The sequence below is a fragment of the Penicillium diatomitis genome (genome assembly GCF_028827545.1).
Source record: "Penicillium diatomitis strain IBT 30728 chromosome Unknown utg000015l_segment0_segment0, whole genome shotgun sequence".
In the NCBI taxonomy this organism is placed as follows: Eukaryota; Fungi; Ascomycota; class Eurotiomycetes; order Eurotiales; family Aspergillaceae; genus Penicillium; species Penicillium diatomitis.
Window position 1 is genome coordinate 22,405 of NW_026623187.1, and position 15,577 is coordinate 37,981.

The 15,577-nt window shown below is 47.6% G+C and overlaps 4 protein-coding genes across 4 annotated transcripts; 1 reads left to right on the plus strand and 3 right to left on the minus strand.

Moving 5' to 3' along the window:
* Positions 1 to 1,029: 1,029 nt before the first annotated feature.
* Positions 1,030 to 1,466, minus strand: N7539_008840 (uncharacterized protein; the record flags this gene model as incomplete). The annotated part of the gene is made up of 2 exons (XM_056938435.1): positions 1,030 to 1,065; positions 1,242 to 1,466. 2 exons carry the CDS (start codon positions 1,464 to 1,466, stop codon positions 1,030 to 1,032), a joined length of 261 nt encoding a protein of 86 aa, XP_056785812.1.
* A 1,465-nt stretch (positions 1,467 to 2,931) lies between these two features.
* On the minus strand, positions 2,932 to 4,652 carry N7539_008841 (arylsulfotransferase family protein; the record flags this gene model as incomplete). The annotated part of the gene is made up of 2 exons (XM_056938436.1): positions 2,932 to 3,633; positions 3,690 to 4,652. 2 exons carry the CDS (start codon positions 4,650 to 4,652, stop codon positions 2,932 to 2,934), a joined length of 1,665 nt encoding a protein of 554 aa, XP_056785813.1.
* Positions 4,653 to 8,350: 3,698 nt separating this feature from the next.
* Positions 8,351 to 9,473, plus strand: N7539_008842 (nucleoside-diphosphate-sugar epimerase; the record flags this gene model as incomplete). The annotated part of the gene is made up of 3 exons (XM_056938437.1): positions 8,351 to 8,576; positions 8,638 to 9,033; positions 9,103 to 9,473. 3 exons carry the CDS (start codon positions 8,351 to 8,353, stop codon positions 9,471 to 9,473), a joined length of 993 nt encoding a protein of 330 aa, XP_056785814.1.
* A 512-nt stretch (positions 9,474 to 9,985) lies between these two features.
* N7539_008843 (uncharacterized protein) lies at positions 9,986 to 12,138 on the minus strand (the record flags this gene model as incomplete). Its single annotated transcript, XM_056938438.1, has 6 exons — positions 9,986 to 10,117; positions 10,198 to 10,331; positions 10,615 to 11,267; positions 11,326 to 11,827; positions 11,891 to 11,992; positions 12,072 to 12,138. 6 exons carry the CDS (start codon positions 12,136 to 12,138, stop codon positions 9,986 to 9,988), a joined length of 1,590 nt encoding a protein of 529 aa, XP_056785815.1.
* Between the last annotated feature and the right edge of the window lie 3,439 nt (positions 12,139 to 15,577).

A 15,577-nucleotide genomic window follows, 5' to 3' on the forward strand; every position in this document is an offset into this window, starting at 1 on the left:
ATAGCCTATCCCTAAACCGGCGATATAGGTTATACTAGAGCCGGAGTACGATATAGAGATAATCCTTACTTCGCGAATTAACCGGTCGAAGCTTTAGTATCGAGTAAAGTAGGTAGGATTCGAGAATAATATAATATAGTATAATACTAGTAATTTCCGGACTACGGCTTCGAAACTCCGGGAATATTATAAAATCTACCTATCCCGCCCTAGACCTCCGGTAAATCTTGACTATTAGTTAGAGTATAAGGCTCTTAATAAGAAGCTACTAGTACGCCTAGACGATAATATACTATAACGTTACCGCGCCTAAGGGTAGTCGCGAGTCTAAACGGGGGGTGATATAACGTATAGGTAATAAGTTAATAGTTAACTAGCTAGTCGGTAGACTAGTTCGTGAATAGACTTAGAGTATAGAGTTAGTTAGATAAGTTAACTAGTTAGTTACCGTAAACTAGTAAGTTCACTAACTAGTTAGTTAGCTAACTAGCGAGTTAGTATTAACTAGTAGGTTGGTTAGCTAGTTAATAGATATAGACTTAGGGAGTTAAGGAGGAGATTATATAATCGATATTTACGTTTATAAGATTAGATATTTACCTACGCGTTATTAATAGAAGCCTTACGCGTATATATACGCTAGAGCCTAAGGATTGTTTGCCTTTCGGTTTACTTCTGTAGAGGAACCTTCTATCCGGGACTTTCTATAAGGATTCTGCCGCCTTACTGTGGCCCCGCCCACGATAGGTATTTAAGGCAGTACTTCACCTTCCTTATTTCTTCCTTTCCTTTTTCCCCTTCGTCTTGGTTTTCTTCGTTGCATAGGACACAGTTGCTTCACCTTCCTTCTTCCATGCGTAGGTTATCGTAGCTATACTGCCTGGGAGTCACAGGTCCGGTATGACGATTACGTTAGTTTAGAGGATATATTCTGGAGTATATTCAGAGTTGAAGCTGGCGGGTTGGGTAATGATATAATTAGAGCCATCAAAGCAGCAAGAATTGTAGGACTACTGCTATCTCGAGGCTTCATAAGTCGTCTTGCGAATATGCCAGAGCCAGTACCTATTTGGGATGATGAAAGTGGAGTATATAACATGCCTGATCTGGATGGGCTGTTAATAAATCTAGCTATAAGGTTTACGGAGTTAGTATAGACGATGGGTACTGAAATACAATGGGAAAAAATCGGATAGAAGATTCCATAACGAAAGGGCCAATGCTAGAACAAATCAAATGACCCCAACCACAGCAAGAGCGGCCTTCAGATCGTCGACACTGTCCAATTTGGGAAGAGGCTTCCCTGCATTAAATAATTTGTGATTGCCTGAGGTCATAACCGCATGAGTTTCGTTTGCAGAGCAAACACGCGGCCTACCACCTCTCACCTCGAACTTCCAGACAGCGATACTGGTCGGTACAGTGTTCTTGACAAACGTCGATTCCAGCATGACGATTCCTTTCATGGTCGAAAATGAGTTCCGACATGGTACCATCACTACACCCAAGAACTTGAAGACCAATAAGACTTGTAAGATTCTTCTTGATAATGTAGTTAATGAACTCATCGAGAAATCCCGGGCCAGTATTAAACATGTCAGGAAGAGGACCGTCATGAAGCTTATAAGCGCACAGCCCGTCCTTAGTTAGGACGAAGTTATGTCTATGGAGACGGGAGGGATCAATCTTGTCAATATCGGTAACTTGAGTCTAGCGAAGCGAAGGTCTTTCGAAGTTGGACCCAAGTATGACGGTATTCTTGGGAATCTTGAAGTGGCCGTGGATCAAATGAATTCCGAGAAACTTGTCGGCGTTGTGACGGACGAATGTTTCCGCCAAGTCTGTAATATGTGATGAGATACGGCTACGGTAGGGGCAGCAGTATCGACGTTTGAGAGGGATAAGAATATGAGATTACTGAGGGGGAGAGATTCTACCTAAGCTATAGACTATAGTGAGTGGCAGAATTATATACTATACAAATAGTAGGTCCCTCTATGGTGAGTCGGTAGATCCCTCGGAAGATCCCTCGATAGTAGATTCCTCGAGGGTAAGCCTGTAAGGTGAGGTAGAATTATCTAAACACTAAGATGGCTTATATAAATAGTATCAAGATCGAGGCGCTAATTCCTCTACGAAGGAGGACTATTAACTTAGGAAGCTCTTAATTTGATCATCTATCGGGACTCGGGCCTCTCGGGCGTAAAAAAATAGCTAGAGATGGTTGAAGAAGGTATAGAGATCTAGCTGTATGATTAGTAGATAGGATCACCTACCACGCGCGTGCTAAGGAGTTCAGAGGGATATAGTGGCTGTACAGAGGTTAGCTATAAGGCTTATCGATTTCCTAATCGTTAAATATAAATAATTGGGAATTATAGTTGTAAAAATTGACTTAAAAGTTGACGCGTTGATGTAGCTGTATCGCCCGCTTGGATGTATCGCCCACTCGATTAATACGTTACCTAGATACCCACACTGCAGAGCTTATATCAATCCGCTATTTTCAAACAACTTGCCCTCGGAGTTCGACACGTGTCGATTGGTCAGATAAGGTATACTAATACCCAGTAATTATCTTACCAAATTGATTAAAACATAAGCCCACTACAGCTTAAAGCTATGACAACTTCTGTTTCATTCCTGATTTACGAATTTAGCCAATTTCAACCATGCTTCACCGGATCACACCTGTCCTTGCGGTGATATCTGGGCCGTGCGGCCGTAGAGACAAACGCCCTCGGTCTCGATGACCATATTCAACATTGAAAAGTGGAGAGAAAAGCAGTATATCACGAGGAAACAGCGGCATTTTGCGATTAGTTTCAGTGAGCGAAGCCATTCTATACGTCATAAATGGGATGGATGTCTGTTCACAAATCCCAATCATGTTCACAAATTTTAATCATGTCAAGACGCGACAAGGTGACATTACATTTGCATGATGGCGGATTTCATGACCACCCCAGAGTGGTTATTTTCAACTGCACCCACCTGAACAAACTTATGCCCATACCCCTCAGGAATGGCGAACTCTGTTTCAAAGCCTTGTTTTCGAGTAATCCCAACTGCTGTCATTGAGTTCTCGTCACTGCCCGTGTAAACCACAAAGTGCTTTACTTCGGTTGCACCATTCCAACTTATGTAGCCTCGGATTTCCGATGAGCCACATTCAATACCGTCTAGCCCTGAAGAAACGTTGCTTCCGCTGCCAACCTTTTTAATCTGAAGAGACGGCTTTGTTGAGGGGCTGGCTCTCCAGTTAGTTTTGTAGGTGCGATAACTAGCAGCGCCATTCTCGAAGTTGTACCGCGCTGACCAGCGAACATCACGGCCTTGGGGATCTTGCGGCCCAAACTCTTTCATCACAGGTTGGATGCCGTAGCCAAGGAAATGGTTGTCGTTTGACAGGATATCATGCGTTCCCATGGCCAAAGACGCAACGGGGTACAGTGGGTCTGAGAGATTCTTCAGTAGCTGAGGCGGGTGATCGGTGGCCGGGGGCACTGTCAACAAAAATTCGAGGCCGACTGACGGGTTGCTTGTGGTCGGATCCCCATTGTTATTTGCAAAGTACCTGAGCTGAAGTTGGGTGTGGGAGAGACGTGCGATTCGAGCATAATGTTGCCACGACTAAGGCCCGTGATCGTTAGTTTCGCGTCTATGACTGGAAACAGAAGATGACTTACAAATCGACCTCCCTCGGGCAGCCCGCCGAAGTCACCACCCGTCTCGCCATCAATTTGCCAGAGAATGTTGCCTTTTCTGTCAACGAGGTACGTCGTCCAGGTGTTACGACTATTCACAAGATAATTTCCCTCAAACAGTTGGATAGAGTTAGTGTGAAAAAAGTCGAAAGGGTTGCTGATATTCTCCCCTGCGCCCAAGAGGGGGAGTTTTGTGTCTGTTATTGGCACGTGTGCGAGGGGGCTCCAAGAAAAAAGAATTTCCGAAGTGGTGAGATCAATCTCAAACACAAGAGGATCCAGGACCCACCCTTCCTCAGGGCCACCGAGATCTTTCAGGTTCGCGCTGGTAATGTTGTAGGCTGTGACGAGAATTGTATTGTCTTCGGTGATAAAGGATTCGTGAACATCCGCCTGACAAGGTGCAGACTGTCCAGGTGGTAGAGTCAAGTTGAAACTTGGACAAACGGTGGCAATCTGGTCATATGATGAGTTTTGAATGACGATGTGACCGTAACCGTGGGATGCTGATGCAGAGCTCGAAGCACCACCGCTACCTGCCCAATAGGTGATCACCGGTTCCCCGTATAGTTCCTGCACGCGGAAATTTGAGGCATCCGGGGTGACGGGCCCCGACCAAATGAGATCGCCGGTGTCGGTCATGATGAACGGAGCTTGATCAGGGATGTAAGACCGGGGATTTATGCCCGTCTGTGGATCAAAAAAGATCAGGCCTGGCGCAAGCTGCTCGCCAGTCGCGTTGATTTCGAGATATGGTGGTTTTGCACTCGACGATGTATATTCCTGCCACGGCCAGACAGAGGACGAGTTCTGCGCAACGGTCACTGAGTTTCGAGAACAAAGTGTCGGAAGTTGTGGAGTCAATGGCACTGAATGACCCCCGGGGATGCTCAAGAGCCATTCGAGTGCCATCAATCCGAATTTGACATGGTCATAGATCCTCATAGCGGCGGTTGGAGCGCGAAATATTGAAAACTGCCACACAGCTTCATTAACAATGGTGACTCTGAGTAGCCAGGGTCATTTGGGATAAACGAGAGATTTTAAAGGAGATACCAGCCCATACTGGGGATTCGGAAAATCCGAGCATTCAAAACCTGCGTCCATTTCTCCAGCGGTAGTCAAGAACTGCCGAGCAAAAGTCAAAAGCCGTTCCCGGCTTTCCCCGCAAATTCAAAGCGTAGTGGAAGTCAATTCTTTCTCGCGGAAATCCCGCAATACCTTGGAGCGGATCGAAAGTAGTGAGAAATATCTCTAGAAGCACCAAAATTCCAAGAATAAGGCTAGAATATGTGGGGAATCTGTACCGAATTTGATCTTGAACCTCGGAAGTCTCCGCAACTCCCGCCATGCGAGCGCACGCGGCTGTCGCTTGATGCGGGGGAAGCTGCTCCCCGGACTTTCCCCGGAGCTACGATCCCTGGGTGGATCATAGACGTCTCCTCGAGGACTTCACGCGTGAGGCTACTGGCAACCTCCGGTATGACTATTTCGTATTCACCATCCATTGGGATTTCTTACTTTCTCTTTAGAAAGATTACCTCCATGTATTTGAGCTACTCATCTCTGACCCCGTTTTTCGACGAGGGTGTTTCGAGCAAGAATTCGCCTGAATGTCAGCAAGAAGCCGATGGTCTCACGGCCGTTCCGACATTTACCTGTATTATGCCTTATACCTAAAGTGGGAAAAGATATTATGGCAAGAGAGGGTGATGTGATGGGGGAACAGGCAAAAGTGAGAACCCCTACATGCTCTTGACTGGAATCAAATGCAGAAAAAGCATGAGGATGTTACGGCTCACCCGTAAGTTACCACCTAACTTACTTAGCTTGGTACCTGCGGGGCTTAGCCACCTGCGTTGAAGGCATATCTGTGGCCTACGTAATCTTAGTACTTCGACCCACCTTTACGTCCCCCCCGGCTTTGCTGGGTAGAACGTCGCTGACTTGTACACAGCTTCTTCGTCAATAAGTTCCTGTTGAGGAGTTGGTGGCCCCGAGTTGGACGGTAACTTCCAAAGTGACTTTTCTGGAGAATAGTGACACAGTACGCTTCGATGTCAAGATTACTTGCCGAAGAGGTAACATTGAACCATGAAAGCAATATTGTAATGCTCTGAAGATATCAATCACCATGGAGTGAGGAAGCTACCTAGGTTCGACGTTCCCTAAATAGCCGCCAGGAGGCTGGAGAAGTATAATGAAGCGCCGAGGGTCACGTGACTCCCTTGCTCACTGCTCTATCTAGCACCCCCTCTCCAAATCATCAAAACCCGGTCATGGTCCGTGGATGGAGATTTTGCAACACCATCTTGCGGAATAGAGACATGAACATCTACCAGATGCTCCAATGTAGGCAGAATGTTAGCAAAGAGAATCCACAAAGAGTTCCTCAGTGTACAGTACCATACTCAGTATGTGGTCTCTCATGCTCGGCTAAGGCCAGGTCACTTGCAATGATCAACTCGTTGATGTGCTGTCACATCTGGGCGCGGCTGATGCTCGATTACGCGGCTTGAAGGGAGATTATCTTTCGTGAATCCAAACATCATCCCTTGGGTTCTAAACGGGCTCTAATCTATTCTTTTTGGCATGTGATCATGTGTAATGCGCTCGCACCAAAGAATCCACAAAAAGTATGTGTACTAAGTTTATAAGGTTAAAAAATATTCAAAATTCCTCCAGTACATGTAGTAAAAGTAAGCGGCAGCAGGATACTAGAATGTTGCGGATAGGATAAAAGTCGAGAGATCTTGACAGGCTAAAATAGGTACGTCCTTCCTGTAGGGCAGGAGTACGAGAGCTAGTTGAAATCGGCGAAAGCAAACTTTTGTACTGTGACATGTCGACCTTTCGTACGTATATGGTAGATGTACAATCCTGATGAACATATCCTTCCAGGTCAAAGATTGTATGCCCGTCGATCCTATGGAATTGGTCCATTTTATGTTGTTGTTGTCGTTGGGATGTACAAAGTTGAGGTAATATTCCATGTCACGGACACGGTTGTGGCTGAATAGGACAGAATACGGGTAGCGATTCTCATGTTCTCTTGCCCACACACTGTATAGATCTTGGTATTTATCGTACCGTTATTGAATGTCCACATGATATCCAAGATATAGTGATAGTGCCCCGCGATCGGAGGCAATATACCTAGATATGCCAATGTCTTGACCCCTAGAGCTATAGCGACCATCGCCAATTCGAGGGGTAAATGAGGGCCAAAGTATTGTCGTATTAAGCGAAGGAGTCGCGCAGATTGGCGGGCAGGAATGTGTAATATCCTAAGCCCGTAGTGTACGACGTAGTACAAGAGCGATACCAGGAGGAAAATGCTCAGTGCGACCGAGAGATTGTGCGTCAGAAGTTGAAGTGGGATTCTGGTTAACTCAGCAACCAAAGTCAGCATGCTCAACCTACAAAGTGAGGTTCACGACGTACTAAACTTACTCATTGCCTTGAGCGGGATAGTCGACGTTGCCTGCATTCATGTTCTCAACCGAGTCTAGTCGAGAGAATCAATGTGTCCGGGAGAGAAACACTATAAATCCTGTGAAGCAGGGCGCGAGAGATGGATTTCTCTCAAAAAGAGGCTCTCGATGCGACTTTCTACCTGAATATGGGGGTCACGTGGACCATGACACGTAATGCGGAAGTGACCCTGAGAACAATTGGCAGACTAGGTCCGCAAATGACGCCAGGGGAGTTCGACACCTCAGGGGAGCGATAAGGTTAATCTCTGATTGACAGTCACAGTCAGACTCAGGCCTCCCGTACGAGTTTGGCGAGGGGCGGGACTCGCGCTCGGTTCGCGGGCCTGATCGGCTCGAAGCTCGGGAGATACGAGTCTAGGTATTTCAAAGAGCTAGATTAGTACCCCAATAGGTACACAGCCAGATTCAGATGACATTAAGTATCTTCTCGGCATGACTTCGATTGATGGGAGTTTAACTCTCGTTTAGCAGTGATACCTTCAAATCTTGAGCATGGGTCTATCAATATACAAGCATTGAACAGTGAACACACTTTCCAGTCAGCTAGCATTACAGATACACGCAGCTGACCAATGGAAGGTTTGACGATCGATGCGAGAAGGTACTTGTTGGAAGCTATTGGAAGCTTGTTAGTAGGTGAGTATGCACCCGGACCGTCCGACCAGATAGATTACTAATGGAGTGTGCTTTCCATAAGCTGGCCCGCTGGCACATGCAATGTTGAAGCAAATGTCTCTAGAACAGATCATTGGTCTGGTAAATGTACCAGAAAGGGGAAGCGCGGAAGCTCGCCGAGTTCGCCGAGCTCGGTGCGGCTGAGATAAGCTGAGAATCACCTCAGCTAGCCCAGCGGTACAGGTCCAAATTAGCCTCTGACAGTCTCCACTTACACTTGGGCGTAGATCGGCAAGATCTGTAGACAACTGAACAGACAGTACAATTGACAGTCTCCTGCAAGTGTAGGCTGACTTCAAGATTGGCTAATCATGACCACGAGTTTCTCCGTGGTGCAAGATCCCGCCGACGCAATGTTTATAAAGCGACGCGAAGGCCGCACCACTTGGATGAGTATAGGCAATTATCCCCAGCTCTCATTCCTTCCATCCACCAGCAAGTGTCATTCTATTCCAGAAACGTTCCCTCAAAATGCCTGCAAGAATATTCATCACGGGTGCTGCTGGTTATGTCGGGGGACAAACCACTGGATTATTGATGTCTACTCATCCTGAGTACGAGGTGGTAGCATTGGTCAGGAACGAGGAACAAGCCCTCAAGGTCAAAGGTCGCTGGCCCGAGATCAACACGGTCATTGGAACCCTAGACGATCACGCCATCTTACGCCAGGAGAGTACTAAGGCTGCTGTGGTCTTGCGTAAGTGGATCGGAGTCTAACTTGCACGCACCGCAAATGCCTCAGCTCTAACAACTTGCAGAACTTGCTAGCTCAGACCACATCTCCTGCATCGAGCCTCTGATATCCGGACTCGCGACCAGTGGTGGCAAGATGGTCCACATATCCGGTACCGGTGTTCTCAATGATGCCTCGACTGGCTTCGGCAACCCTGCACCCAAGATCTTCGACGATGTCAAAGACATCGAGGAAATTACGTCCCTCGACCAGTCTGCGTTACACCGTAACGTCGATGATGCTGTCATCACGGGCGGCAAGCAGCACAACGTCCCGACTGCCATCATCTGTCCTCCACTCATCTACGGAATCGGAGAAGGGCCGGTCAAAAAACGCAGCATTCAAATCCCATTCTTGACCGAGGCCATACTCAAACGAGGCCGCGCATTTACTGTGGGCGACGGGAAGAACGTCTGGGACCGTACGTCATTCATTATTTTTCACGTGCCGTTCTCTTGATCAGGCAAAGCTAACGGACAGGGCCAAATAGACATCCACGTCAGTGATGTTGCAAAGGCGTGTGTTTTCCTCGTTGAAGAAGCACTCAAACCCCAGGGATCGGCGCAGTGGGGGCCCACAGGCTACTACTTCGTAGAATCCGGCGAGTTCGCGTGGCGGGAAGTGTCTGAGGCGATTGCGCAGCTTGTGAAGGAAGAAGGGAAGCTCGAGGCGGCAGATGTCGATCCTCTTTCGGTCGACGAAGCCCTCAAATTCCACCCCTGGGCGCCTGTCCTGTGGGGAGGCAACTGTCGAAGTAGAGCGAGCCGACTGCGCTCAATGGGGTGGAAACCCGAGGGCCCAACCCTCTGGGAAGCTCTTCCTGCGATGGTGAAGGCTGAGATCGCCGCTTTGAAGCCTTGAACTCGTCCCCTTGGTCCGTATTGATAGTTTTAGATGATTTACCATGACAGTTATTGATCCAAGAGAATGGAATTTCTCCCAACGTCACATCACTAGTGTTGTTTGTGTTGAGAAAAAGACTGGTAGTGACATGTGTCTATCGTAATCAAGGTCCTTCCATTTCGTAGAGTTCAGACGATTTCCTTGAATGCACCCATAGAGGCTCAGGGACGGGAAAGGCCCTGTCCAGTCCCGGGGAAAGCGGAGGCCGCAGAAGGTCGTTCACAATAACGCTGACTCTGGTCTTGTGCTCAACCTATTTTTCACGCTAGGTCTCCGTAACGGATGCGGTGTCTGCCTACCACAAGTTGTTTTTGCAGGTTAAACTTCCTAGAACTTTCGAGAAGCTGATTCAAAATAGCATGGTTCACAACCCCCGTTCGGCGCGGAAGAAACCATCGATCACTCGCTTAAGACGAAGGCGCTTCGCAATGTCCTTTGGTACCTCATCTACCGTACCCAGAATAATGACCCTACCTTATTATAGTCATGACCAATGAATAGAAGTAGACCTCGTGCACATGGGAAAATGTCTTGTTTGCTGTCCCAGCCACTCCATGATCATGGCCACCGAGCCAATCTTCACTTCCCCATTTAGTGATGCGCTGCAATTGTTCGAGTATCTAGCATGATAATCGTGATGTTGAATCCCGTGTGATTCATGCCCCGTCCTACGAGGATGTACCTTTTTGTCCTCAGGCGCGGGTCGCGAATCAAGCCACGTCATGGGAGCGCGGCAAACGGGAATACGTACACTCAACGGCTCGCTGTGCGCATCTGGTGCATGGTAGCCCTTTGTCGCAACGGACTCTTCTCCTACTACACATGTCGCACGGTCTCGGTCGAATGGAGAATAAGTGCTTCCCGCGGGTCTCGAGTTGTGCTGCGCTTTCTGGCGAACAACTGAGGCTACCAGCGACACAGGCCTGACACGGTCTTTGACTATCACACCTGATCTTGCGACTTTGGCACCGCATGCATGGAGGTGAGGTATCAGTGACAGGCGATGAAAGATCGTCATCGCATTTTGGAGCCTCTGAGACTGACTCTATGACTGCACGTGCCTCCCCCCAAACTTCCTTACCTCCCAAATCACATGTACCGTCTAACCAAAGGATTGATCTCAGACCTGCCTTGAGATCGCTCCAGTGGGCGACGCCGGATTGATGAATCAACTTCGACAAAGTAGCTGTCAAGAATGGCCGCTCAGACTTCCCCTTTGCCGCAATTGCGCCCATGGTTGTGGCCCAAAGAAGAAGAGAACCAATTCGCGGTTGTAAAATGAGGACTTCCAAAAGGCGAATCTCTTGAATCTTGCGCTTGAGCTGCTTTACGAGGCTACCAAACGGTGCCCCGACTCCAGATAGAGGGAACGTCACGCCGATGCTGTAGATAATGGCAGCAATACGGCATATTTCAGAAAGAACGTTTTCTGGCTCGCCACCAGTGATGACTGGAATAGACATCAAATTATACTGAGCGAGGTTGCGTCGATCGCACATGATCTGCGCTGTCAGACCCGGCGCACTTCCCCTGATATACCTCTCCACAGCTGTTGAGTAATCGACCAATTCCATCATCACTGCGCTGACCAGCGGGTGGACTCTGGCCGCATGGAGGATCATCATACACGTTGATTCACATCGTGGTTCTTGTGTGACCTGTGTATTGAAGTTTTGCACATCAGGTGCGGACAGTGGATAGAATGGAAGGGGCGGGGTTGACAGGAGCAAAGTCGAATTGACGAGGACTCGGCTGTTTGATGGTCACAAGGACAGCTCTGGCAAAAGGTATACGGTCGGCAAATACTCACAAGAAAGCCGCTGCTGCAAGGCCCGGTGTCTCGATCCTGGCAAGACCCCCGCGCATATTAATAAGTTTGCACAACCCTTCCTGATGGCCAAGATTTGGCTCACGGGCACTGTGAACGCTCAACCACTGAAGATCTTGTAGATGCGCCTGGAAGGGCGGTTCTTCCAACCAGCCGTCAGAGCTTATCAAAAACGGGCTTTCGACTGTCATCAGAATGGCCAGTATAGTGGCATCCGTCAAGGCGCGTCCTGGAGTCAGTAGAGCGAGGTTGATTGCACCGATGGCCTCTTTGTAACAGGCTTCGATGACTGGCTTCATGAGCTCAGTTGCTGGCAGCGATTTGCCGCCCGCAAGCAGGTCATTTATTCTCTTGTGCGAGAGAGAGGAAAAGAGAAGTGCCGGGAATAGCGCGTTGTCACACAGTGACATGGGTAGCCAGACCTGGATGTAAGGATTCACGTAATTTTTGACAGGCAGCACAAGTGGTGCCATAGTCGAGTGGCCTTGTCAGTTACACTTCAGCATGCGATGAATCCCTTAGGTACAGCAAAAATGTCGAAACTCACGGTAGATCAGGGCATATTGAACTATCTGGGGCGCCATCGTGGTGGGGTACGTGCCTGCATGCGAGAATAGATCCGTCTCACGGAACAGGAGGTCGATGGATCCTGAATCAGTGGTTGAGTTAATTTGGAGGTCCTTAGGAAGCAGCAGAAATATTTGGACTTGGGAGAGAAATGTGTTTACCTATGATATACTCCTCATTCGCACATTCTGTATCATAATCAGAGATAACTTCGGAAGGCTCTTTCATCCTGTCGTCCTGCAGGTGAGAATCGCTATTGCCATTAGCAAAACATCCGCATCAACTGTGGAGTTAGTAATCTTACTGGGGTACTTTGAAGGGGAACGTCAGGGCGTGTAGGTTACTGAAGTCTAATATTTTGGCTGGAGCGATCGAAGCAAGTTGCTGCGATGGTGAGGACTTGACCCCAATTTGAACATTGAATACCCCTGAGAGTAGGCCATTCAAAACCACTACGCTGGCTCTCGTGCCTCCTGGCTACTAAAGTGTCATCGCGCAATCGACGCCACGTGACTGCTGACCAGTTCCCATCTGTCTTTCGGAGTTGTCCGTCACTCGGCTATACGGGAACGAACGTACCCACAGACAAGCACACTAATACTACACCGATACAATGTGCAGCATCGGAATCTTTCTATAAGACCAGTGAGCATATGATCATGCCAACAGTGGGACTCGTTCTGTCCCCGGGTCGATCTTCCACCCAGCCACCGAGCCCAGTCCCTGACCACCAACGGGCTGAGACATACATACATACCCACGAGTGGTAAGACGACGCGTTGCAGACCGAGGCCTCAAACAATGGGTTTTTCCACTGTTCTTCATTTTCGATGGTAGATCATCCAAATCAGAAGCCTGGTGCTTTCGCTCACGCTGACTCTTGTAAATTATAGCCCTGTCGCTGGAGAAGATCGTTGTGGAAAACGAGTCTTATTCGAGAAAGCATATCACTCGGTGATGATTCGGGTTTTGACTCTCAGATGTGATTGATTGATCTACAAGCGCCGATCCCGCGACTATAAATTCGCTGAGCCACCAGCACGAAGCTGTGATGTGATATTGTAAAGTGTGAGCTTAATACGGCGTGGAGCACTCTGGGAGGAGGGGATTCCTTGACCAGGAAATGACGTCCCCCTATCTCACAATGTGGTCTAGATCTGCAGTTTAGAACTTCCAGATCTGGAACAAGCCCGGCCAGATGAGTAGAGGATGGTATTCTATGAACATTGCTTCTCACGTATCCTGATCTGTAATATGGCTTGGCCTATATAAAAGGAGGCGATCTCGGCCAACTTGTGTGTCAAGCTCTCCCGATATTAAGCGGCGGCTACCTTACCTCCGAGTCCGAGCATAGTCCTTAAGCGGTACAATGATACCTTGAGTAGAGATTCTTCGTCCTGTTCTCTCTGTTTGGGGGCCAGAATTGAGATCTAGGATATTTTGTTGGTCAATCCTCGAGAATAGATATTAACTTTGCATGACGGTTCCTTTTAGGCTTGGACTAAAGTTTATTGGAAGATCATACTAGTATAGGAGCGTTACCTAGTAGAGATCAGTCCGAGTATTCTTCTTAGCTACTTTAATACATGAAGCCGCGCTGGGTCATTTAGATCCCGGGCGGAACTTGATACAGCGTAGACCCCCTGGGGTTTTTTTCTAAGACCAAGGTGTGACGTTAGCTCACACTGTGATCTGGATCTATGACCCATGACTGCTAAATGAGGGATCAGCAGAGTTTACTGGAAAATGGCATGATTCGGAAAAAATGGTGTCTTTCACTTCTTCGATTTTGCACTGCTGCCGCCCCGGCCTTGTCGTGCTGTGTGATCTTTTTCCAATGTCTAGAACACAGTGGTGTTCACTTTTATGTCGCGGCTGCGGCCACACACGGTCTTGGGTGAACCTACCTACCTATGGAAAGGGGCTGCCACGTTCGGTGTCTCTCAGTTGACTGGCGTTTATTCAAAACCTCGCAAAGCATAAATATTCACGATTACCGCACAAAGTATCGTCAACCGAAAGATCTCCAGGTCACGAGGTAAGAAAAAATCATCCAGAGAAAGTGCTGGACATGAATTGTCGAGTCTGCCAATCAAATTTGAGGGACAAAATTTTCAATGAGGAAGTTACAGCCCATCCTCATGCAATCGAGCAGTGGGTCTGCGTCTGGATTATCTATGCCGGTAAATGATCCCCCACAAAGAGTGATTGTGAGTTGTGTTAGAGTTCTTACAGCCTTAAGTGCTTTTGATTTTATGACGGCACGACTATCGAGGTTAAGAGGGCGCTTTGCTGGCTAAGACCTTTCCTTCTCCCAATGACTTTTGAAGAATGGAAGGAGAGGGTTTCTAGTCGCGGAAAAAATAGTGTAGCTTGCCAAGCGACTATTCTTCAGAATTTACAACTGGGAATAGTGCACTGTGAGATACTTCCAGTAATGTGAATTTCCGGGCCGTGATTTTCAATGTGCCCTTCTGGTTATTAGGTACGCCAATGGACATGGACTGTGGAAGCTATTCATTCTGTGTCAAACTCTACCTGGACGCCGTCAAGTACCTACCTAAGGTGTGGAACACTTCCGCAGATCGATATTTCGAACTTTTGGTGGAAAAATGGTGTTGGACGCCACAGCCAGCCACTCTGGAAGTTTTGGCATTCCACTGATCCGCTACGTGGCGGAATCTCTTATGATACTATTCCAAGATATCTAGATCCTTTTGGCTTCACACTTGGTGGCGCATATTTCCATGTGAATTCTGCCTGCTACATGACAGTATAGGTATTGTCTGCCACAGGGATTAAGGGAGGTTCTACCACACCGGCGGCCATAATAGACTAATGGGGACGAAATCCAATTTACTCCGAAAAGGTAGGGACTCATAATTTTCATCTGGGAATAGACAACTACCCCGATGAAAACTCATTTTTTGATTGGCTGCCCCCATGGAGGGGCAAAAACAGATTCTGTTGATAAGAGTGAGATTCGAACTCACGCCCCGTAAACGAGATCAGGAGGTTGTGCTAAGGTGGACCTTAACCTGACGCCTTAGACCAACTCGGCCATCTTACCAACTTGGTGAACCTCTTAATCCAAATTCTAATTATCATGGAGTTTTAATGGACTGTGGCGGTGTATGCTCAAGCCGCTGCAAATTCCATAGAAAACGTCCATTATATTTCAGCATTGTTTGCGTCATGTTTCAGGATTTCTTAGGACGAAGAAACAAATATCTTCTAACTAAACTCCGCTCGATTTCTACGACAAGGCGCATATCTAGGTATCGGTCTTTTCATACCATTTGTAAAAAGATTGAAAGTGAACTCGAAGTTCTGTTGTGACGCATGTAACAGATGAGTTGGGCTCTAGGTAGAGCCTAGGTTTGTTCAAGACTGAGGTTCGCCAAAGAGACGCTCGCGCGGGACTACATGCATCACATCAATATCGAGAGATCAGCATATTCTATCACCGTCGTGGTACATGATTCATCAGTGTTGCGTAGAGCTTGGACCCATAGTTTCTCTGACGGGCGAGATCTTCTAGTATCATTACGTTATGGACACTAGTCCTATGCTAAGAATGATATAATGAGCCAATGTGCGCCGTCGTGCTATTTAATTCGTGATTTGAATTTGAATGTAGACATCAAGAGAGATGCCGTATATTGAA